Here is a 25,998-nt window from a genome sequence, read left to right as displayed (position 1 = left end):
TCAGTTCCCCCTGAGTGGTGGACGGATCTGAGAACTTCTCTCGCAAAGTAAGTTGGAGGTTGAACACGGAGGAGCATCATGTCCGCGACGAGCGCTCGAGGCTACGAGGTAGTAGGATAGCATGACAAAGACGGGTTGGTGCTGACAGTGATGCTGTTCCAGAGTCAGTCAACATGAGTGTATTTACATTTTGATAGCATTTTGTCTCTTGTCTTAAGGACTGGTTTTCTGCAGGTGTAAGATCTTAAAAGGGTGAAATAAAAAATTTCAATAAATGTTTATTTGATGTTTTCTCTCAAAGTGAGTGCCGTGTAAATTAGAATAACACACTTTTCCAACATCCGCTGTTCATTTTTTTATCCTCCTCGGCTCGTACTTGAAATTCATGGTGTCCGTAAACATTACTGCAGCTTGGCAGCTCCCGCTCCGTATGACAGCTATGGATAACTTGCATGATTTGGCTTTGAATATCACCCATGTCCGCACAGCAGCCACAGGGGGAGGAGAGCTGCATGCCATAACTACGCCACTGTCCTCATCAGTACGCCTGCTGTGTTGCTGATAAAGGTGTGAGCAACAAGGGGAAGGCTGGGGATGCTGCGCTTCGCTGCAGCCGCAGCATCCTTCGCGCTCAGCCTGATGTTTGTGATGCCACTCTGACACAGACTGTACATACAGCAAGCTCTACTAGAGAGTCTACAGATGTATCGTGTGGCCCATACACCACCCGCTGTGAAAGGCAGACCAGCAGCACAGGAGAACAATCCAGTGTGTCCTTGTGTCTTCTTTCTTTTTTCTCCAACGTGCAAAGACGAAGAACCTCGAGACGCAGAAAAGAAAAATCTCAGGGAAACTTCTGCAAAATGAAAAAAGTCTTGACCTGCACCAGACCTGTGTTACTGATTGTTTCAGGGCTACGCTTAGGCTTCAGAACATTGAAAAATATGTCTCAGTCATCAGCCCACTCATATGTACAAGACGTTTAACATACTGTCCGTTTATCTACCAATAACCTCCATGGAAACCTTGAACGCGTCCGCGCTGATGCTCACAGCGACGGCCGCTGGGATGCAAGAAGCCTCGGCAACACAATCGGAGCAGCGCACAAGTGCAGCGTTGAGAAGACATACTGCATGCAACAACAAGCCCAGAAATAAAGTGTGTGTGACAAGGAAGAGCGCTCAAGGCGACGCAGGGAGTAGGAAAGGATGGGTAAAGAGGACCGGGGTGGTGAGTGGGTTGAATATGCGTGCCATCATGGCCAAATAAGCAGATTAATGTCCTCAGTAGTCCCGTCTCTGATTTTTTTTTTTTGCCACTGGATGACAGCACGCATTGATGAAGCCCGGAGAGGAAGACCTCCTATGCGACAGCACGGTCGAACTGCATAGTAGGTTTAGGCCCGGGCAGAGGCGAGGCGAGGGTTGGAGGAGAGAGGTTAGGAAGATAAAAAAAGAACTGTGCTGCTCCCTGCTGGGGAGGGTCTGGCCGTTCTTTTCCTTCATGATCACTGACCACTGCTCAGCCTCCACAGCCGACCAGATATCCAGAATTTGAAAGAGGGTGACTTAGCTTTAACAATGGCTGGTGACTGACAGTTTAATTAAAAGAATTCAAATGCTTTTTCAAGACCTGGTACGCAATTGAAGTCCTCATACGGCACCATAATCTCCCCTGAATGTTTGTTTTCACGATAAATAGACGGTATTTTAGAACAGAGGTTATTAATTCAACATTGCTCAAACAGTCTGCCTCGATCCTCGGCAGGTAAACTTGTGATGACCCAGTTGAGAGTCTCGTTTTTTTTGGTTTTTTTTTCTCTCTCTCCGGTTATATAAGTGCTAACACCAGTTGTGCGCTTAGCTGACAGAAAGTGAAGCAAACACCATTGGTGTGTGCGCGCCGCTGACTTAAAACATTGTTATTACATTTCATTGCATTACATCATCCTGTTTAAATAAAAAATGACATAGTAATCCTTCCTGTGTCTGTGTGCCTGTGTGTGCCAGTGTGTGCGTGTGTGTGTGTGTGTGTGTGTGTGTGTGCTTACGTAGGGCAATCTTGGCCAAGTGCAGACGGTTTACCCAGGAGATCTTACTAAGGGGGTTTGGAGTGTTGAGGACCACCATGAAGCTGACAGGACGCCCTGACCTGGAGGGAAGGACAAACACAAAGTCTTCGGTGAACAACACAGGTGTATAAACACTACAGCCTGGTTCAGTCTTGCTTTGTTTCACTTAATCATTCGATATAGGTGAGGATGCGTTGCTAAGTCTGCTAAGTGGAATTGCGATGCTGTTATTCACTAGGATTTAACACTCACACTGTATTGTGTAAAGACAGTAAAGCTTTGAAATAAAACCAAAAATGCGCTCTCTTAAAAAATGAACCCACAGGAACCCAGCGTGTGTGCAGGTGTCTCTTTACAACCCTGGCTCCCACAAATTACATGAACACAAGGAATCACAGGAGTGTTTTCTCTTTTATGTTCCAAAAATGTAGCTGCTACTTTGAATATGTTCACAAACAAACTTATTTCGTTGTACAGGATGTATCAGTTGGGCGATATTGGCCAATCACAGATACTGTATATTGGTACTGGTCTATATGCTGCCCAGTGTGAAAACCAAACATAATGCAGAAAAACATTGCTCCGGGTCATTTCAAATGATTCAATTTCACTTTTTCGCTACTATTTCAGTGCACTCATGTCATTTTTAGACAATGGAAGTTTACTGTTAGTCCGTAAAACATCCATGCGTCCATCGCATATCTTTGTCACAAGTATGACAACTACAATTGAGGAATCACTGCAAAAAATGTATAATTAAAAATGTATATCGGCCAGATATCTATAGTGTAAGATTTTATTTTTTTTTACAGCCTAATAATGGTGTCGACGCCGGCCCCCAAAAGTGCACATCAGTCAGACTATAGTGCTTCATTTACGTACCACATTCTGGTTTGAGGGAGGTGGTCAGAGTTCACATCCTACAGTTATGTTTGGCAAGGAGGGAAGGAAATTATCACGGTTTTGGGGGGGAAAAAAAAGTTGATCATGCTCAAGTCACTGTTGATTTGTATCACCACCATCGTTCCTTAAACTTTTTAAACCTCAGCTCTATATTCACATGTTTGGGGATGGAAATATTTAACGCTTAGCAAAAGTTTTGGACTCTGGTACAGTAGATCAGTTCAGCTGGCCGCCCCAACACAGCTGCAGTGGCCGCAGTTAAATCCTTTGGGGCGACTCAGACCATTTGTCAAAGTCCAGAAATCCTTTATACGACCAGCAACACAAGTCACGCTCTGACATCTCAAGAGACGAGCTGCTACAATTGTTGCCTCGTCAAGATTGTCAATATCAGTTAAATGGTTCAGCCGTGAGTTTGGAATTAAATTCTTGCTGGCAGTTCTTCTTGGTCAACTCCAAATTCCTCTCTCCAACTCTGACACATGATTTAGATTTTCAGAGGGAGGCTTCTCCTTGAGCCAGACTTTTGTTTCTGGTTCTTCTTATGTAACAGGACAGGTCCGTCTCTACGGGAATCACTTCTGTAATGTTGTCTGAATAACAACCTCAGCCTGTTCGTGGCAAAAACAATTACAACAGTAATGCTGTACGAGCAGATAGAGTATTGAAACAAGACTGGATATTTTGTTGGAAAAACAAATTACAGTAGTTGGGTTGTTAATAAACATTCTGCAGATGCATTCGACTCTAATCAACGCTAATTTGAAAAATCAAGCAACAACAGGTATTTGACATGTTTTCATTTTGCTCAAATATAATTTAATCCAACCAGTGAAACGTTTCCTTCCAAACACATGTGCTGTTGCAAACTATTACTTATATATATGCAAACAGAGCCACCTTTACCGCACCGCAAAAGAAGATTCTACACATCAGAGTTTATTTACAGGTCTGCAGGAGTACTACTGCATATTTTAAAACAAGTTGCATGAAGCCTTTTGTTGCTCCAGAGGGAGCTGCGCAAAGTAGCCTGATGTGATGTCACTTCAGGCAACATGGGCACATCCGAAAAAATGAAGCTGAGCTGTCAGAGGTCGAGTTGCATTGTGGGTGATTAGACGGCAGGTTTTTAAAAAAAAAAGAAAAAAAAAAAAAAAAAAAAAGACTATTTCTCTGGCTCTGCAGTTTGGATTTTAAGCTTCTTTTAAAAAGTGGTCAATCAGTAAATCCAACAGTGCTCGAGGAGAGCAATAACAGAATTGGCGGAGAACCTTTCAACGATGAAACTTTAAAGGTCGTAGCTACAGATCCAAGAGCATCCTCGAAATACAATTATCATAGTTCTGTGCTTTGCCTTCAAATGATTCACTTGTACTCAAATAAAACTTGCCATAACTACATAAAACCTCCATCCTACAAAGACAGGCAGATAGACAAGCAGTTATGACCCTAGATAAAAACTAATGCGAAAATCTAAAACTTTTTTTGTCCATCATAGATCAAATGTGGGCTGTAAAAATGCCAAATGTACGTTGGCAGTATCCATGGACGAGGACTTGGACCCAATGTATCCATCGCCTCTTACTTTATCCTCAACATCAGGCTGAATTTACTAGAAGGCGGTTGACATCACAAAATAGCATGAAAGGTGTAGGATTGTGGTATAAAGAAACATTTTTCGACATACTGTAGATGTGCTATATAAAAAAAAAAGAAAGCAGAACAATGCAGCAGAGGGAACAGGGCACCAACAAGCCAACAAGGAAGAGAAATTTTTCATTTCATGGGACTTTAAGTTTAATACATCAAGATTTTTTTTTTTCCTGTCAGAACAGCTGCTCGCCTGCTTGTAGTTTTACAGCGGTTCAGTCCTGTAAGCTGCGGCTTTATGATTTCAGCCTGCACGGCGGCATCCAGGGCAGGCTGCAATGACCACACAGCCCCGGTCACAGTAAATTGCTTCTAGGTGAGACACGACGCTCAAAACCCGCTAATGTGTGGGATCGGCTGGGATCAGTACAGTACAGGCTCTAATCAGTGAGCGGGTGTTTTTTTTTTTTTTGGTGCCAAATCAAGCTTGAAAAAACAGTCGAGTGGAGACCAGGTCTTAGATGTGTGTGTGTGTGTGTGTGTGTGTGTGTGTGTGTGTGTGTGTGTGTGTGTGTGTGTGTGTGTGTGTGTGTGTGTGTGTGTGTGGATTTACAAGCCGTGTCCTTTTCATCCATGTGTCATAACGGCTGACCCATTCAAACCTGAGTGTCTGGTTGAGCTTTGCAGAGTTATGCAACTTTTGAAGTAATTGAATCTACAGTACTTAATAAAATATATATAGTACAGTTATAAAATACAGTACTTAAAAATGTGTATTACCCAAACCATACTTGACAAATGTACTTAAAAAAAAAACAAAAAAACAAAACATTGGTCCATTTCAACAGGACATTGTGCTGCCTATATTTAGCTTATATTTATGTAGCCTAGCCTGTAGGAGAACCAGGACACCAGTGACCCCAGTTTCCATCCTGGGGACATAAAGTGGACATAGCTGAACACTTAAGATATCTGGGGGTTGCTCACTGACAGTAAACTGGACTGGACTAAGAACACCGAAGTCCTCTACAAGAAGGGACACAGCCGCCTCTCTTTTCTGAGGAGGCTCCGCTTCTTTAACATCTGCCGGACTATGCTGACGATGATTTACAAGTCTGTGGTGGCCGGTGCTATTCTGTTTGCTGTGGCGTGCTGGGGCAGCAGACTGAGAGTCGCAGATGCCAACAGACTCAACAAACTGATCAGGAAGGCCAGTGACGTTGTGGGGGCGGACTCAGATATTTATTAAAACAAAACTAAACAAACCACAATTATTCATTTACTTCATTTATAACGCTACGACCATTTCACTGTATAATGTATATAATTCCAGATTGTCTCATTTATTATTTTATTATTTATTTCATTGTCTATTTTAGTATCTCATTTATACCTTCATCTTTATCTCTTGTTTCCATTCATGTTGTATTTCTATTTCAACTTTGCGCGGGATTAATTAAGTATTCTTAATCTGATTCTGATCAATTTTCTTGAAGCCTTTTTTACTACAGGTGGAAAATGGCACACATGTCTAACATACAAATACATACTTTTTTGGTTTTTTGTTTTTTGTTTTTCACCTTGAAACTGGGTCACCATTGGGATCCACTGTAAAAGTCATGAATTCCAGCTGACTACACCTGCCCTCCCTCTGTTAAGGAGCTTCAAACTTACCACAGGCACCTTTCAAGCCCGCAGGCTGGGGTGGGTGGGGGTTTAGGTTTTGATATTCACAATGTGGCTTTTTGGTGAAACACTCCTTTACACCTCCAACTACACATACAACCAAGTAAACCAAAGGAAAAAAAATGTTGTTTACTGTTCATAAAGGCAAAAAGTTTAATAAATTAAAACAGAATCATTTACCAAATGTTCTCAAGAGACAGATGTTGTGTCTACTGATCTATGCGTGTATTTCCATAATAAACGCATAATTTAAAGCCAAGCGAAGTAGACAAATGACCTTTCTACCTCTTCAATGTAAATCATGTGAATTCCGTTCGCTTGAGGCTTTGAAACATGTCGGACCACACGTCTTATTTCACTGGAATTTGCATTTTGCCTGCGCTCCCCATATGCTAATTTAGGAGATTTTGATGAGTGGTTCACATGTTGTCATTTTCTCACAGGTGCGGAAAAGTGCATAATGTCTTTGTGATTCCTATGTAGAATTACACAAGGCACAGCTACAGACACTTTCATAAAGATGAAACAAAACAACGAGTTTAATTTGTTTCTGACTAAAACAAGATTGCAGATGGTAATGAAAAAGCGATGGAAGCTGGGTCAAACTGATCGCTATGAACAGATGATTGTAATTAGCATTTTTTTTGTCCTTTATTTTCATTCCTCATGCAGATAAGCATCTAATTGACATTTGTGTATTTATTGCGTGAAAACAAAGCAATGAAACGGACAGCTGCGCCGCTTACTGAAATTTATGACTGTTACAAAATACAAAACAGCTGCTTCAAATACTTTTCAAATCGCTGTTCGAATGAAATTACTGTCCTGCGTGATATCCAAATAAACTATATGACTCTACAGTCCTGAACATAAAATATTACTGTAGTTCTTCGTTTCTGTCTACATGGACTTCGACTTGTTCTCGTTGTTTGAGCAAACTACAGATTTTTCGCCACCGCATCTTGCTGGCTTGTATTTGGCAGTTACAGGCTTGGAGGAGATTACATTTTTCATTGAGAGAGAGCTACTTTCTTCTCGCAGCCATGATTTCAATGTACACACAGCACCAGCCACAGGCAGCCCAAGACAAGAAACAAGAAGACATTTTTTTCATCATGTATCGTAGTAGACACAAACACTGTAAGCGGGCTACTTTGTTAAAGTACCTAAATTAAAACGTATTATCTTCTGTTGAAACAGGAAATGGATGAGCATCCTGTGATGGGATCACACCAGCCGCCACACGCTGTAAACATGTTCATTCATGTTACTCAGTCAGTCGTCATTAAGACATTATCACATGAGGACTTATGGTTCACACCCATACGAATGTGGCCTTCATTTCTATCCCAACTACACAGCTATAAAGTACTGTGATTGCATCTTGCTCAGCAGTGACGCTATCGTGCTGACAAAAAAACAGTCCATAGACAAACAAAGAGACGGATGGAAAAGCGGTTCATATTCAGCCGTTTCTTCAGAAGCCTGTGAGTGCTGCCATGACGGATAACTACTTCCACCAGCGTTTTTTTTTTTTTTTTTTTTTGCTTCCGGGTGCCTTGCAACTGCATGACTGGCCGCCGTCGCCAAAACAACTAGCGTTATGTCATAAATGAAAGATAGAGCTCAGGTACAAAATGTGCCGTTGTTGGTTGCCACAACAGTTCAAGTTCGACAAAAATGTCCGTGCCCTACGCTCTACGCCCTGCACGCCATGCCGAGGAAGACAGAACGGAGACTAAGAGTGGCTCACGACTTTGAGACTAAAATATCCCCGGAAGAGAGCGTATGTTTGCTCCCTCCACTTCGTCGATAGAAATCCCACGAACTGCACCGTGATCTGAAGCTCTATCTGGGCTACGACCACCCTCCTCCAAAGAAGAGTAGAAAGCTTGTATGAATATATCCACTTGTTAAAGTGAATATGGGCCAGGGCTGTAAAGACGAGGGCAGTGGCCCCTTTCCTACTTCATATACAGCATCTCCAGATCTGTCAAGGCAATAACTTAAAATCTAAGTGAATGATGGGTAACCTTTTGAACTGATTGTTATTCGGGTATTATTTCAATTTGGGTTTTCATCAGTTGGGTGCTTACATCACGTCTGTGTCATAAAGACAAACATGTGAAGACAACAGACTTCCCTTTCACTGACTGTATTTCCTTTTTCCCCTCAGGTCTTTCCCTTCATGAGCTGATATGTATTTAGCAAGAACTGGACTACAAAGCAAGAGGCAGTGCAAGGAGAACAAATGAAAGTCAGTCAAACAGTGTTTTTTTGTTTTTTTGTTTTTTTTTTTGTTTTTTGAGTCAGATCGCTCATGACGGTCCAAACTTAGACACTCAAGTGTTTGAGACAGATTTTGATCACGTTGGATCACGTCTCGCTTCACAGTGCCAAGCAGGCGCTGGAGCCGTGTCATGATTCATGCTGTGAGCTGAGATTTGTGAGCACATTATGAGCTAAACAGTGTTTTTTCGACAAGATAGCCCAAAAAAGATTCTTCTTTTCATGTATCTCAGCATGTGTGCCAATGTGTCAGAATCAGATTCAAGTTTCTCATCCAGTATTGAGACCACAAAAAAAAAAAGTGCTCCTGTGATGTTTTCCTGGTTGACACGTGTACCATGTAATGTTTACCACTCTGTCATCTGATCATTCAAGCTGCATATAGCATATAAAAAAACATGCTCTGAGACACAATGGGTACGATTCCACAAGACGAAGAGTTGACTCATAACCCCGGTGATAAACCAGCCATCATGGCCTCTTACAAGGAGGCGAAAGGGAAGTGCAAACGACCAAGAGGTAACCGTGGGCGGTTCTGACGAGAGTGATTTGAGGGAGTTTGTTCAGCTAATTAACACTCTTTAAGCCAATGCCAGTGTCAATACTGAAATGGGCTCAGAAAAGCAAGTTCCCTCTCCCAAGGAAAAACTTTTCATGTGGATTATCTCCTTCTTGGCTCAACTGAGAACCATAGCTTATAATCACTGGCCGTGCACAGAAATGGACGACGAAGCCAAAGCTAAAAACACCCTGATCGGTGGCTGGCTGCAGTATCGGTCATAAACTACACGCAAATAACTGGCGATTGATCATACTTATTTCAACAACCACAGACCTATAATGTTAGTGTAGTGTTCATGACTAAACTGTCATCATAAACAAGCTGTTAATTCGTTGTTAATCGGGGTGTTCGCAATAACCTCTCAAAATCAACTGAGGAGGAGTGTAGAAATGGCTTTTTACAGTTTGCAGTAATCTCTTTATGTCTCTCTTTCTCTCTCTCTCTCTCTCTGATGATGCCTTCACTTTCCTGTAATTTCCCTTCTGTCTGTGGATTAATACCATGCCCAAAGCTCTACTTACAACCACTTAATGCAAGCAGGCTAAGAAAGTGAACCAAGTGATGTTTGTTTTTCCATCTTTTCATCAATGGCTCTCCTCCGCCGTCTCAGTGCTGTGGACAACGCTGCAACTACACGTAAACCCTTAGGCTGCCTTCACATTGGATCAGGAGGCGCATCGGAAATGCAGGTTTTCCCATTCGTCTTAATGAGGGCGGTCCGTTTTGGGTGTGGTGGTGCTGGCCGCAGGGGGCTCCGGAAAAACAATGCGGCCAGCTGGCAGGAAAGTTGAATTCTGACTCAACTTTTGGGGGAAACCCAACGTCACGATCTGGTTGGTAAAAGGGCCGTCTTCCAAAAGACGTCCACAGGAAGAATAAACCTTTGCTCTTCTGTCTAATGGCGTTGGCCAAACAGCTCTCAGGAACAATACCGCCACCTTCTTGATTGGGGGCAGACTAAAAATCCCAACTTTATGTTACACCGTGGTCAATGATCCGTTAATTAAATGACACTCCCACCCCATCGGATCTGGTGTGAAAGCAGCCTCAGGGTGACTACAGCCAATATCGTAACACATTTTCATTATATTGACATTCTCCAGAGGAAACAGAATTAAACCTTTATCTCCTGATACATATATGCTCAGAGCTCCAGATTTATCAGGAGGATTTCATGAATCTGGACTATGTGTTCAACTTTTTGGATGTGTAGAAGAACGTTAATTAACATCAGATTCTGACTGATCCTGCCAGTCCGTTAAGGGATGTCAATAATCAGTGAAGTTAAGCTTCTGTGGCTCGTTAATTCGTAAATGCGCACACGGGATGCATCTTATCAATTCTGCTGCTGAGGATCGCTGCTGGTAATGCAATCGATACATTCCACATTAAATATGTATCATTTTACCCACTCACATCCCATTCGCTAATGATCAGGATGTTATTTTAGGATACCCACATCGTTTTATATGAACAATAGTCTAGAGCAGTACATTTAAGGTAGTCTCAGCCTTATCAAGCCTACTTTACCGGCCGCCCCTGTGGTGCTTTCTGTCGTTTACTCATCACTTGATGTTTTGTTATCATTTAGTTATTTGACGCTATAAAGGGTTGAGACATAAGACTTGACAGCTGGACTTCAGTACCAACGGCTCCAACCTCTGCAATCACAGCTTTCCAGAGTCTGGCATCACCAGCACGAGATGGGAACGCCCCGATCCCGAGTGTTTCGTACAGTGACTGTCCAGTGGAGACGAGTCATCCGACTTCACATAAAGTCAATGAACCTTAAAACCATTAAATGACTGTTTATTAATTGTACTTTATATGTACTCCTGTGCTACATGCGAGGTCCAGAGACAGACAAACTCTTCTCCCAGTTGTGAATTCCCACCCGAGTCTTAACTATTCAGTCAGGTTTCTGTCAGCGTGTTAAACCACGAGTCACGCCTGTGTTTACATATTGGGCTCCTCTCCTGTCAACTAAAATAAAAGCCCTTGTTAATGCTGAGGTGTCTAAAAGTCAGACTGGCAGCATCGGCCCTGAGTTTGCAGTGACTCAGCTGGTGTCCATCCATTGACAGGGGCGCTCTGTTGTCTGGATTGATCAGCCTTTATTGGAACTACAAGAAAGCTGTCTGGCCAAGGATGAGACATCTTTTTAAAGGACTAAGCAGCTTTCCAAAATAATGGCCCTGCTTCAGTCACCTGCACAATTATTTCACAGTGATTCTGAGGCGATGAAAGATAGAAAAGGACTGGCAAGAGAGCATGAGAGAAGACAAGGGGGAATGGATGGGGGGGGGATGGGGGGAGGCACACGCAAGGAAGACAATTTCACATTCAGACATCATTAGAAGGTAATAGAGTGGAGAACAGCGCGCAGCTTCTGTCATACCTGCTGCTGCCCGCCTCAAATTCATTTTCATTCATAGAGGCGGGAAGAGAATGGCAGAGAGACACAGACACACACAAAGAGAAAGAGAGAGAGAGAGAGAGAGAGATTTCTAGACAGGAACAGAATAAAGTAAGTAAGACCTCAAACTTCCTTGACATGTTGAAAAAGTAGCGCTTTCACAAGGAGGTGTAATTCATACCATTCGCTGCTTAAATATAGCAGAGGCAATTTGCCGAAGACAGAGGGGGAGACGGAGTGTGACGAGAATACAACTACTCACTTGGTTGGATTCCTCAGGCAACACTTCGTGCCCACACGGCCTCAAACATGCTAAACTCAGCGCGGTCTCCGATTCTTCCCCCCCCCCCCGCCCGCTGATTGACAGCCGCAGTGCAGGTGTGGTGCACTGCCAGAATGGAGAACTAGACTAGGGTACACTGGCAGACGAGAGATGAGGAGAGCGGAGAGGTAAGGAGAGTCAGAAAAGGGAGGGGAGAGGAGCGAGGGCAGAGAAGGAGGGCGAGAGAGTGAAGCGAGGAGCCGGCCCGGCTGATTTATGGGAGCAGGTCAGTGCCGAAGCACACGTGTGACACTAATGCACAAGGACGGGACAGATGTAGGAGCGAGTGCTGAGTGGCAACCTGTCATGCACCCATCCTTCAGTTCACCTCCACTCTCCACTCTCCAGAGAAATAAACAGTCAGAGACTTAGCCTGCTCTGCAAATAGCGAGACAAGTCAAAGGACATGGTTCAGAGCGGCTACAAGAGTGTGCTGTTAGTTCCAGACGGACTTCACAATCAGTCGCGGAAAAAATACGAAAAGAAATGGACTTAAAGTGGGTTCGGGCCAAATGTGAACCCACCAACACGTAAGCAAATTGTTCGCGACCATCCTGAGGGAGGCGCGGCCCTTCCCTGTCTCGTATCCCCAAAGGTCCATTATCTGCACATGTGTTGGTCAAACTGAGAGAATATTCTGCAAGTCAAGAAAGTCATGAAAAATTAGTCATGCCACTTAGGCACACGTAACTATTAAAAAAGAGTGTAAATCACATTTCACATTCATTTGCAGGAATTGCTCTAGAAGGTTTTGGTCAAGGCTTTTGGTGGGCACTTAATGAGACTGCATCACTGATATGACTGTGTGTAGTCATACACAAACTAAACGTCAACTACTGTACATGTTATCTTCTGGAATAAGGTCCCACAGTGGTCCACAGGAAGGGGAGGGACTCTGACTGTGTTTCCAGGGATGTGCTATGTTAGCAAGATGTCAGTCACAAGGTAGCCACGCTCTAAAGCCTACCCTGCGTTATAATCTATTTTACTCTAAATGGGACCTTAATTTACCTTGAAACCATCAATTGAGACCGTGGACTCATTTGGAAACTGTTTACTGAGGTAATAAATCAAGGGAGAAGTAGAGCCATTTTCTCTTTGTCTTTCTTTCATTTCGAAGCCTGTGTCGCCGCCCCCTGCTGGCTATCGAAAAGAAATGCAGGATTATGGCACGTCTGCATTAAGTTCACTTTTCCAGCCAGGAAACCCCGTCCGCTATTTATACTGTCTGTAGTAGAGGAGTAGTCACTTCATATGTCAGATGGTGGATACAAAGACATGCAGGATTCTCTGCTGGAGGTACAAGATTTGCCTTAAGATAACACAAACATCTGGAGTTTCTGTGAAGATGTGTGATCCATTAGTGAAGTATGAGCACATTAACACACACACACAGTCACAGTCACCACACAGGTTGTTCATGGAAGTAAAGTGAGGTTGAAAAGTGTAATTTACTGTATCCTGAATAATCGTACTGTGACTCAAAGGCTCTTGGTTCTTCTGATATCCAGTCCAGATAGCTAACTATATGCTGCCACATGCTGACATTGAAGGAGGCACTAATAGCGGTTTAACACATCATACCTACGTATGACTCAAGATAATGAACACGTATGCAGTCCAGTTTGACCTTTCATACTGATGTTTGCGAGAGAAAATAGCCGGTTGTCACCATTTACACGAGATCAAGGTCTGCACCTTTTGTAACGTACACGTCTCTGCTACACCGTAGAATTATACCAGACCTCGCATCAATTTACGTGCCATTTTAAGTGCTTGCTGTAGTGTTTATACTGAGGATGGTTACCAGTGGGCCTTGACCTGGTGTTGGCGTGGGATTTCTTCCTCTTCTGCTCACATTAAGAAAAGTTAACGCAGTGCTTCACATTTATCCAGTTCGAGCGACTGAGTCGAGCAGAACTGACAGCAGATTTCTACGTGTGGCTCCAGTTACAATAAGGTGGATTTTCAGAATTTAGTGCTTTGGATTTATTTGATTTGGGCAGCTGTTGAATAAAAAATCATTTTAAATATGTGGCATCAAAGACTTACATCACCACAGCAGGAAAATCAAGTTTGATCTGAAATCTCATTAAGTACAAAGGGTGTGCGAGCCGAGTTTATATTAAAATGGATCTAATGCAAACAGTACTTGGAGATTAGATAAAATACCTCCTCAGTTATGAGCTAGGGAGCACACTTCCCCAATTTGTCTTGACCACTGATGCGTCTCCATGAACTTTTTCACCTAAGTTGATCAAAAATGTGTCCTTCAGCTCCAGACACACTGCAGCTAGTAATGTGGAAGTGGAGGGCTGTGGTTATACATGGTCACTTCCAGGTGTGAATGTGTCTACATGTGTGAATGCGAAGATAACAACAGAATGAGCCTCAACCAGTCGTTGGACTGAGAATGTAAGGTTTGCCATTCGCCTCGCAGGTAGCCCGCGCCCCCCCCACCATGAAAGGGCCCATAAAAAAGAGGCTTCGGGCTTATAATACTTGTCCTTCATGTACACTAGAGGGGATGGAGAATGAAGCAACAAACACATTTGGTTAAAGTATGAAATGTGAACTCTATATCTGTCGCTTGCCAGTATGGCTCCTGTATCTATGCCTGTGGTTGCTCCGGCAGACGCAGTAAAAAAGGATGTTAATGAACTGCTGTCACACGTAGGCTGGTGCCTTTGAGGCAGCAGTCAGGATTCTCTCCACGTACTCAGTCTGTTTGCAGTGTGGAGGCTGTGATGTGCTGCCTGACTGCAGAGAGTCGCTCGCGGCCAGACAGGAGGGGACCGACTCAGTACAAGGGGTCCCTGCTGCACTCGCTCACTCACTCACCAGCAGAGCAAAGGCTCAGCTCTGAGCGCGAGTGTGTGTGTGTGTGTGTTTCTATCCCTGTACGTGTGCGTCACTTTGTCTGCGATGCTTGTTTGCTTAAGCGCCGGCGCATCTGTAAGAAAAGCGCATGTGAGTAAACGTAACGCGCACGTGCAGACTTTGGAAGCACCATTTTGTCCTGTAGATTTCAGTTACAAAATGGAAAAGAGCAACTGGGGGAAAACCAATGTGTTTGTGTGTGTGTGTGTGTGTGTGTGCGATTGCGCGGATGTGTTTGTGTTTGTGGGAGACACAAAGCCAGTTTGCACGCTGCCCTCCCCTGCAATCTGCCTCTGCTGCACCCTGGGTAGTGTCAGAATGGTTTGGGCACCCGCTGTGCCACCTGTCACCCCAGCCCTAAGGCTCATGCCGGTCCAGCCACCTGACACTGAGGCCCAGCCTCAATTAGATTGCTATCACACAACCAGGATTGGCTCTTTTTCTCTCAGTTTATCTCTCCATAAAAAAAAAATAAAAAAAAAAAACACACTCCAAGCACTCCTTCGGTGCAGGTCCTGCCCTAAATTATTTAACTTTTAAATACAAATCTACAGTTTGGACATATGTAGGGGTGGGAAATCTCCTTGTCAGTGTGGTTGCTAATGACGTTATCACAAGAACTCAGCAAATAGGGTACCCCTTGAAGGGGAATTCGGGGACTCTCGTGTAAGCATGACATCTGGCTCCACCAAACATCTGAGTAAGCAGATTGGCCCTGCAGGCCTGGTGTGACAGCCGACGAGGAAGCTGGGAGATGTGGGAGAACTGATCTGCACAACTCCGCTGCTCAAGCTGTCACTTTAGCTTGGCTTGGCACAGTTAGATTCTCCCTGGCTCAGAAGCATTAGACCCACTCTTCTGACTGCCGCTGCCCTGCCGGCACCGAGCCAAGTCTTTCATGGGGGAGGTCGATCATCACTCTCACTCTTTCTTTCTTCCTCTCCTTCTCCTGCTTAGTGTCTCTCAGCAGGGCTGTAGCTTCTTTATCGCAATCTTTCTTTTTTTTGTCCCCCCCCCCCTCCCGCCGCCTCTTTCTTATCCTATCCCCACCAGAAGCCACAGAATGGGATCCATTCTAATCTGCCATTATTTGCTATTCCCAGTTCCTGTGCAGTACTCTAAGCTACTCATATGCTCTCTCCTTGCCATCTTTGTTCTTCCCTGAGTAGGCGTTCAGCCATTGAGCAGTCACTCCACCCAACAGGATCCACTCTGACATGTTAAGAAAACCACTTTTAACATCTTTAGTGTAACAAGCTAACCTGCTGTGATTAAATACCTCCTCAGCAACAGAACTGCTGTTTTGTGTTTGGACTGATGTAATAAAACATTTCTACGGCTAGAAGGAGATGGATTACAGCTCCAGTGTAGAAGCATATGCTACTGTGCCAAATGCTTAAGATCTGGCTTTTTTTTTAAATTTATTTTATTTTATTTTTTTTAGCACATTCGGTGTAGACATGCACTAAGGTCCAGTGTGAGGTAAAGGGTGAAGCAGAAAGTATTTTGATTAAATCCCACTAACGGAACATTTGTGTGGGGGCTATTCATTATTCCATCCGAGTGGTGAAGGAAATGAATTATTTGAGTCAGGTAATTACCCACTCGCGACGGAATAAACTGTTCTCGCCTCTAATAGGCAAAGAAGTCAGGGTGTCCAGTCGGCCCGGGGATCTAAGTGCATATGTAACCACAACCGCAGTTACTCATTTAGTCGACTATCTAAAGAGGGAAACTGCTCAAAGTTTTCCCAGAGAGCACAAACCTCTGCCAGGTCTGATGGTCCATCCTGCTCAGATCTGCAAGTGCTGGTGGATCAAGTTCTCCATTGATATCCTGTACAGACTCTCTTCTCTACGAGAACCAGTGTCGCCCAACGAAAACGTGTCAACAGCTGTTCCCCGTGATGAAGGAAAATCCTCATTGGGTGACTGAAGTTTACTTATTCAAGTTTATAAAAAGCTTCTTCTGTAAATAGTTCTCTTGTTCTTGTCATCAAAAACATGGAGCTGAAGTTCTCTCCTGTGGCTGTTCTGTAAATAGCTTTCTACATTTTACATAATAAAAGATATACAGTAGCGGCTTCTGCTCGACCCATACTGCTATTTCAGGCAAGCTGTCATTTCTAGTAAACCCCTCCCACTTCAGAATGAGGCCCCACCCACAGACCCCGCCCAAACCAAGTACAGGTATCGATCCAAATAATGAAGCAGAACCAAAGTTCATGCAGGACTCGGAAGTAAGTAAAAGTTCATCTAAAACATCGTGGTATCAAAAATAGTATCAAATATTTCTTGAGGTGTTGTATCAAAGTTATAAGCTCTAGTATTGAGACAACACTTCTGTATTCATTTTCATTCAAGGATTGGAATTAGGTCAAAAAACAGTTTCACATACTTCACATGCAGACAGCTTCTTATGAAAAACAGTTGCTATGCAAAACTGAATATTTACAAGAAAGACATTTAAAAAAAAATTAAGAGTCGGAATTAAATTTGCTTTCAGAAACAAACCTTATTTGGTTGGTTGGACGTGTGAAAAACATTTCTGTTTCTGTTGCTCCATTTTTTAAGTTCTGAAAAAAAATGTTTTAATGAGTCGAGCCGTGCGAAAAAAGTTTGTTTTCATTCGGCTCGACACATGAAAACAAAAACTGTGTCACCCTATTTCACACATGAAAATGTATAAAATAGAGCAGTCAAATGAATAAAAAATGAATAAATAAAAAAGGTAAACTGTACGTATGTGTTTGTTCTTTTAAAATCAGTCACTAACATAGAGACCCCCTCGGTGTTCCTGTTGATGTGTTTCGAGTCTTTCCTGTTGCATTTGTGGTCATTTCACATTTCACTTACAGCACATTTATAGGTGAGATAGTACTCACTTGTCCGGCCTGCCAGGCACCTGCAGGCGTAAGCGACATTTGTTCGCACTCTGGATCTGTTCTTCTTTGATACGAATAAGCCTCTGCAAAGCCAGACACCAGTCCTGCGCCACAGTGGTGTTCAGGTTCTTTGATGGGAAAAGGCACAGAGTTAAAACTTGTTTCCCAGCTGTAGCATTTCATGCACACTGACCACAGAGTTACACTGTAGTTGGGCGGAAAGCATTGATATTCCTCCACACATCCATCCGCAGGAAAAAACCGCAGCACATCATTTTTGAAGCCACGTAGTTACGGCATCGTATCCCCTAAAAGGTAACAGTGAATTTACTACAACACCAGCGTCCGTTTTACTGTAAACTCTAGTCCCTCAAGTCAAACAGAATCAAATCAATTTTCCGAAGTCAATGAGCTGTGCAAAAGTATTTCATCTATTTGTTCGGTGGACAATATTATAACGGGGCGGAAAGTGAAAATAAGTCATTTACTGCCAGCCTAATATCGCTCCTCCTGAGGACATTGTGCTCATTAAGTGCAGGGAGGCAAAGGTGCCACCATTAGCCTGAGAGGCTCTTCGGTGATTGCTGGAGTATACCTCCCTGACTGTGTTATGCAGTGTATGGTACTTTTAATGCGTTAGTGGCAGACTACTGGGAAGTGTCCTGATTTTAACGCTACAGGAGGGGTGCTGCTGTTTTCTTTTGCAACACAGAAAAATCTGACACTTCCGTCTGGTATATCAGAGGGAACAACTCATACCCTCCATTGTGGCGCAGCTGATGAGGAGATAGATGGGAGACTTCATGCTTTTACAGAAGGAATAGCAGAAAGAGATTTCCCCAAATGATAACGCTCGTGCCAATCCAAACTTGATCTCTTAGTTTGCACAGAAACCAGTCGTTTAAACTGACTGTACATATTTCAGTTTTGTCTCCGCTGCCTCTGCGAGTCTTTGGAGTGTTCTCAGGGTTTAAGGGCTATTGTAAGGTAAGCCGCAGTTTACAGAATACATTCTACATTTCATACATTATAAATGCACATATTGTATCTTGAGAAGACCGGCTTATGAATAATCTGTGATGCTGTCTTTGGGATAGAGAATACCGTGTTTGAAGGTCAGTTCGTGGCCAATCTGAGCTAAGGCATTTCAAGGAAACCCTGAGAGTGGTGGGATAAATGTAACAAACTGTGACTTCAGTGGTTTGGGCTGTAGACTCAGCCGGACTGAGAAAACCTACGCCTGTTGGCTGACTTTGTTGCATTATATATGTTGTGTGATACACGTTTTCCCCGCGAGATGATGCGGCCACAGCGAAAGCGTAACATGAAGCGACATGTACCTGGTACATCCCCTGCAGCGTGCCCACGAGGAGAGTGACTTCTTCCACGACGGAAAGGTCATGTTGGAGCTCCTGCAGCTCCTGGTAGAGCCGCGGAGGCCCCAGGATCGCTTTACCTAAGAGGTGGGCGACACGCAAAGGGTTTGTCAACAACATATTGCATAACCCTATGCAAAATGAGTACTACTAGTCTCTGAGGTGTCAAAGAAGAATGGAAAACAGGATGAACAGCTGAAGGCCCATGTTTTTAATTGCTTATTTTGTATGGCCAACATGGCAAAACCCAGAGATATTACACAAAATCTGAGAATGCTAATTTTTGAGAAGTGAATGTTTGACATTTTTACTAGTGACTAGACTGATTGGCAATTAATTTTCCACCTAATCATTTAATGGACAAATCTTAACAATGGACGAGACAAAGATACGATACGATACGATACGATACGATACGATACGATACAGATACTGTGAGGGATATTTTTGCTTGGGTTGAAGTTCTTTAATGGCTGCAGTCGACTTAAAACAAGGCACAATAATAAAATACAAACAACAAAAATCATCAGAAAATGTCCTGTGACATAAACATACAGTACATGGCATAGGGACCAACTATCCTGACGCAGACAGTGTTATCAGAACTTGACCTTGCCTCCCAGACGAAGTGAAAGTGCGGCGAGAAAAAGTTGCTTTTGCTGGAACTCTAGTGGCACTAATAAAAGAGGCTCGACTTGCGGATGGATCGATCGTCATTATTTGTTGAACTACAGCGAGCGAATTTATGAGTAAAAACAATCAGATGGAGAACCTGTTATTTGGAGCTATGATGCCCTTTCGCTGGCCAAAAGGAATGCAGGTGTCTCATTAGACGCAAAATTCAGCATCGATTTGAGGCCTGCTACCTTCAAAGTCTCCCTCTCTCTCCTACTGCCGCCAATCGATAGCTGTGTCTCCTCCTGTCTGCCATCCTCCCGTCCTAGCTCCCCTGGCCCACATCTTCCCAGCAGCAGGCTCTATGAGAACTACTGCCTAATTAAATTTCTGCAGGTAGATTTTGCTACAGAGCTGTCCTGCGCTGTCACATGGAAAAGCAGCAGAAGAGCTGGAGCGAGTAGGCGGGCTTAGTGAGGCGTGCTGCTCCGAGGAGACCCGGCGCCCTTTTTCGTCTTTCCACGTGCCTAAACGGAGTGAGAGTGAAGCCCATAAGAGGACAGGGAGTGGGGAGAAGAGAGGGGTGGGCTGGGATTGTTCATTTAAAGAGCTCCATTGTAGCTTCTGGGGTTTAATGGGATCTTTGTCACAGGCAGCCACTGACATCTGTCATCTGTGCAAGGAAATCAATAGGTGAGACATCTGAATATAAAAGGGCTGCGAGCTGCAAGAACAATGTCTTCCTGTCCTCTCCAGAGGGATTGCCTGGACCCCCGTACAGGTCCGTTGAGTCCTCCGGGGCCTGCTGTTGGCTGCAGCCCGAGAGGTGAATGTGCTGAGTTGTAATCCAGCGTAATCCCGTTGGTGAGGCAGGATATGGTTTTCACACTCAGACACGACCAGCTACACCGGCCGCCAGGCATGTAGCTCACTGGTGTGGAAGGCCAGAGCCCGGAGGGGTCCATCCCTGCTTTCTATGGAATAAGTCAGCAGTCTAGCACTCAAGCTGCCGTGCCAGCGACGCCAGCCAGTGGATTTAAAGACAATGCAGCATCCGCACCTGCATCAAAACCCTTGTCTGATCCGCAGCCAAAACCCACCGGTACACTTCTGACGGAAAACTGCTCTCCTGGCAGCGGGTCAAAAGACGAGCAGCAATAAGGGATGTGTGACGGGGGCAGGAGGAGGTGAGACGGCGCGAGTCTGAACAACTGGAACGCTGCACTGGGGAAAAAAAACGCGGATACATCGGCGGGACTTCTGTGTGCTGATCCGAGGGAGACTGGGAGGGAGGCAGCCCGACAGAGACATAAGAAGAGACAAAGTGGGAGAGTAAGAAAGACGGGCATTTCCCTTAAGGCCAACTTTCTTCAATAAAGAGGGGCGCCAGGGTCTGCAGAAGATGAAAAATGACTCCATTTTGAGCCACATTGAGGGAGCGCAGGATTTAGACTAGACACCACCGAATGACATCACAGGGGATGAAACTATAAATAGATGGGACAGCCTGTCTGAATGAAAATGTGGGGATCGGCCCCGCAGATGTTCCGGGAGGTTTCTGGGTAGACGTGATTAAGGTGACCACACCGTGTCGCAATGGCGAAAAAAAAAAGAAAAAAAGAAAAGAGACAATGCCAGAGATAGAATCCAGCCTCCACTGTTGGGGCGCAGGAAAACAAGGAGAGAAAGCCGCGCTGAGATCTAACCTCAAACGATCCCAGATCCTTGCAGCAAAGTTGCGAGTGTGCACCACCTGAACCAAAAGCGAAAACTTAATCCAGTGAGAATCCGAAACCAGCTCTCGAAAACAGTAGAGGCTTGCCGAGCATGACACGGGAAGCTCTGAAGACGGCACCATTAATATTTAAGTCATGGAGCTGCTACTTAAAAAAAAAAAAAAAAAAGCCTGTACCATTACATCCTGATAAGGCTTTGTATCTCCCTTTTCCCAGGGTGCATTTATCAGGGATCTCGTCAAGCTCTGTATACACCAGAGTTTAGTGAGGGGTGGTGGGAGAACTAGTGTTTCAACCACAGATCCCTATCTACTGCTACTGGCTCTCTAATTGGGCCTAGAAAGGGAGGGAATAATCTTTGCAGATTGATGACTCCACTCTAGATGTGTTTGTGGTCTATCAGAGAGTGAAATGAGACTATGGGGATGCTGCGGCAGGGGGCTCTCTGCCCCCACATCTCTCTCCGAGATAAAACACCCTAGGCAGATGGGAACAAGTGACCGTCATCACTATCCTCCTCACAAACACATCCTCAATCAGGGTGACAAGCAGCGCAGATGCATCTCCAGCCCTCCGCGGGACACTCGAGGAACAGAAACAGATTAGCCTTGCTGAGTCGGGGTAAGGGGGCTGAGACTAAAAGTCAGCCGAAGTGATGAGATTAACTAGAGGATGACACATGGGAGGAGAGGAACGAGATAGGACTGGTTCACATTCGTTTTGTTGTCTTACCTGAAGTGCAGACACTGCCCGGCCGCTTGGCTCCGCTCTGTTGGAAGAGGGTGTCTTTGCTCTGGGAGCCCTCCTGCCCCACCTCCACCACTTGCACCTGCTGCAAGGGGGCGCTCCACTTCATGGTGTACTTGGGGCCGATGGGGACCAGGCTGCTGATATCCGGAGGCCCTCTGGTGGAGATGAGGAGAAGAAGAAGAAGAAAAAAAAAAAAAAGAGAGAGAGATCTGAGAGTTTAGAAGGAAAACAACCCGAGAGAGAAATTCCCTCCCTTTTTCTGCATCCTGCGAGCAGACGTGCACCCTGCGCTCCAGAGGAGGGGACGCTCTTTGAAATGTCACGAAGAAGACTCGGAGAGTGGGAATTAGAATCTGTATGATCACCCATGTTCCCTCGCCAAAACGGTACCCCTGGCTGTGAGGAGGAGTTCATTGCTATTCATGTATTCCTGTAATCACGCAGACAATCAACATTGTGATCGGTTTGTCAAGATCCTGGAGGGCAGACAAAGTCAACTTCGGGACACTTGAGTTGAATGAGACGTAGAGTGATAATTACTTTGAAGGCTGAAGAAGAAGAGGGCTTTAAGCGACATCTTTGACAGGAGCTTTGCAAAATGTGCAAAATCCCTTTTCCCGTTTACTTCTCAACAGAGAGAGTGAGAAAGAGAGGGGAGGAGGAGGAGAAAGGAGAGGGGCAAGGAGAGAGAGAGAGAGAGAGAGAGAGAGAGAGAGAGATGTGATCAATGGTGCTGTCACATAAGATAAATTGGAAAGAAACCAAAAAATGTTTTATGTCAGTAATCTAGGACTCCTGTAGCTGTAGTTAGGCATTCTACCATTTGTTTAAAGCTGATAAAGCTCCTGCGACTCCAGATAGTGCTCAAAACCCCTAGCAGCTATTTCTCTTTTCCTATGCAGTTTGCCAAAATATCCTTGCGAAACCTAGGGCATCACATTAGAGCCCCGTGCCACCTAATAGCTATTTCTCCGAACTGTGCAGTTTAGCAGACTCTCCTTTCAAAACTTGCACAGAACTTCATGCTAGAGCTGCAAATTATGAACGCATTAGCAAAGTGTTTCCGAAACGCAAGGGCATTCGGTTCGACTTGTTCTACATTCGGGGACTTACTTGACATTTATGTTGGCACAGATGAGCACATCATCAAAGAGGAAGACCTTTCTCTCCTTCGACTTCAGGACTTGTCCCCGCTCGCCATACACAGTCTCAATAAGCGTCTCACAAAGGACCAGTGACCCCTGCTCCGAGTTGAGTTGCTAAAAGGGACACAGTAATCAGATCAGAGGCGGGAGGAGACAGCATCACAAAGGGGGCCAGTCCTCCAGAGTTCAGTGCCTGGAGGACACAGAAGTCAGGCTTGGAGGAACAGATGTCTCATCAGGGATTAGCAACACATTCATGCCGCTGAAGGTCGCTTAATGTGGGTATATGTACACACACAAACACACACACACACACATCTAAAGACTGTTCATGCAGCAAAAACTTAGTGGAAGGGGAGTACACATTTGCCTCGCGCGCAAATGTTTACAATGATGACAGGAGTCTCTCGTCAACGTGCCGATGCTGCAGGAGCCGCCAGAAACTTTTTTTTTTTTTTTTTTTTAAATAAATACATAAATAAATAACCCAACACATGCTTCAGATCATTCTGTCTTTTTTGTCTGTTCCATAGCTATCCACCACACTACACACTGCACTAGCGCAGAGTCCAAACTGGCTTCTGAGCGCCGGGACACACAATCCCCTCCGCCGCAACTACACACGGATATACAGTGAATGCATAAACAGTTTGCTGCGTGAACACCCTTACACCCACACATACACACACATAGACAGACACAGTCAAAGAATCCAATAACAGATGCAATTTATGCTCCAGTATGTTGGCACACGCTGCTCTTTCCAGTCATCCATATGTTTGGCAAAGGGAAATAGCACCAGAAAGCTTTTTTTTTTTTTTTCCTTTTTTTTTATCACTCCAGTCCAGCTTCTTTTATGACTGCTAAATCAATACTTTTAGTTTTATGCATACTGCGCCAATCTAAGCCAGGCACACACTGCAATTACAGTGAAGCCACTATAGTGCAAGCTGCCGTCTGAGTCCAAACATGGAGTTCGCATCCCGGCACTTTGATGTTTGTGGCTGTAGAAAGAGGCACACTTTTTTAGCGAATAATAGATCTCTCTCTCTCTCTCTCTGCCGTGTCCATTATATGAAACACACTGAACGCCGCGCACACAACGCATCTGGCCACGTTTCAGAGAGCAGGATGTCCTATCTGCCGGCAATCTGTAGCTGCTTTGGGCTGAGGCACGGATAGCACACAAAGTGAGTCATTAGTCCGAGTGAGGCCGCCTTTTGATGGCCACAAAACTGTACAGCTCCCTCAAGAGGTGGGCTGCCATGAGACTACACCCTTAAAGTCTTCAAGCATCAGTAGGCACAGAGGGCACTGCACCATCCACGCCTGCGTGTGTGTGTGTGTGTGTGAATGTGTACGAATCCCATTCTCACTCACATTGTTATCTGTCCTATTCCGGCGACTTAGATACTTTGAGACAAAGAATGAATATTTCATTGGATGGTTATGGGGGCAATAGAGGAGACCGTTTCCTATTGGAATTCTGCAGTGTCACCGCTGCAAATGGAATTCTGTGTGGAGTGGAGGAGATTGGCCGAATCAGCTCATCTCACAGTCCTGGAAAGCAACGGCTGATAGAGAGAAATAAAGAGAAGGAGGGGGGAGGGCGAGAGAGAGAAGAAGAAGAAGACAGAGGAAGATGCGGTCACACTAGAGAAAGAGAAGAAGAGTGTATAAGTGGAGTAAGAGAGGAAGCAAGGGAGTGCAAGAGGGGAGCAGACGGGAGGTAGAGTGGAGCGAGGGAGGAAGAGCGACAGGGTGAAAGAGATAGCTCTCTTACAGCTTCCAATTAAATGTCTCATTTACCCCCTAATTCTTCTTATTCAGAGCAGCATTTGTTCAGATTTGCAGCGGCAGGACTGTAATTTCAGTGTGGTAATGGAGAGGCAACGCCTCTGCCATTGCATTTGGTACTGTTTAGGGATGATAATGGGCATCATTTCTAGGAGATAATTTCTCTAAATAAAAATGCCTCCCCAGATTAATGTGTGGGAAAGTGATATAAGCGATTGCCGTATACTAGTTTAATTTATAGGTGTTTGGCGCACGGCGATAGCGACGCAGAGGGCTCAGAGGCCGGCTCGCGGCTGACTTGATTGGGGCATGTGTGCGTGTGCACGGGAGGGGAGTGCACGTGCATCCAGTCACCTTACTGAGCAGGCGATCACTGACGCTGCGGGCCAGTTGTTGGGTCTCTGCAATCTGGTCAGCTACTCGTTTCTGTTCATTCAGCTTCTCAGCCAGCATCTCCAGCTCTGTCAGAGCTAGCTGCAGGGGCAGACGGTCCACGTGGCCCTTCGGTGTATTCTTGAGCATGTCCTAGAAAAGGTCACAAGGAAAGTTTTTTTGGGTAAAGGCAGTGCAAGTTAAAAAAAAAAAAAAAACACTCTCTGGGTATGATTTAAAACTTTTCCTCCGTTTCCTGCAGTACGCTGAATTGTAACAGCTTAATGCGCTCTGGTTAGGAGAGTTGTCTTCGCTTTGAAAAGTTCAAATCTGGGTCAAATACGCTCTTTGCGTTCAGGTGTGTCGCTGTCACAGATTTCAGAGGATTTAGGGTAACTGCGAGCACACTGACTTTTCACGGGTTATGTAAACTTTGTAAAGCTCGCTGACTTACACTGCAGCCAAGCAATCAGAGCCTGTCTACTTGTAGGCTGCTTGTATGTCTATATTTGCTCGGCATCTCTGACCAAGTGAAAGCTCGGTGCTGTCTTGATATGCATCTCAGATGTACCCCAGTGCCTTGAGCTCTGGCTCCCTGTAATGT

The 25,998-nt window shown here is 44.6% G+C and overlaps 1 protein-coding gene across 4 annotated transcripts in view; it reads right to left on the bottom strand.

The window, feature by feature from the left end:
• Positions 1 to 25,998, bottom strand: part of arhgef10la (Rho guanine nucleotide exchange factor (GEF) 10-like a) — a 123,270-nt gene that overhangs the window by 58,380 nt on the left and 38,892 nt on the right. For all 4 annotated transcript variants that reach the window (XM_037102037.1, XM_037102036.1, XM_037102038.1 and 1 more), the window contains 6 exons: positions 25,377 to 25,547; positions 23,194 to 23,339; positions 22,063 to 22,235; positions 18,944 to 19,059; positions 17,604 to 17,731; positions 2,051 to 2,151 (listed from right to left, as the gene is read on the bottom strand). In XM_037102037.1, coding sequence (XP_036957932.1) covers positions 2,051 to 2,151; positions 17,604 to 17,731; positions 18,944 to 19,059; positions 22,063 to 22,235; positions 23,194 to 23,339; positions 25,377 to 25,547 — 835 coding nt within the window. The remainder of the gene's footprint in view (positions 1 to 2,050; positions 2,152 to 17,603; positions 17,732 to 18,943; positions 19,060 to 22,062; positions 22,236 to 23,193; positions 23,340 to 25,376; positions 25,548 to 25,998) is intronic.

Source organism: Acanthopagrus latus, chromosome 6 (assembly GCF_904848185.1).
Source record: "Acanthopagrus latus isolate v.2019 chromosome 6, fAcaLat1.1, whole genome shotgun sequence".
Taxonomy (NCBI): domain Eukaryota; kingdom Metazoa; phylum Chordata; class Actinopteri; order Spariformes; family Sparidae; genus Acanthopagrus; species Acanthopagrus latus.
This window is presented reverse-complemented; position numbering and strand designations above follow the sequence as displayed.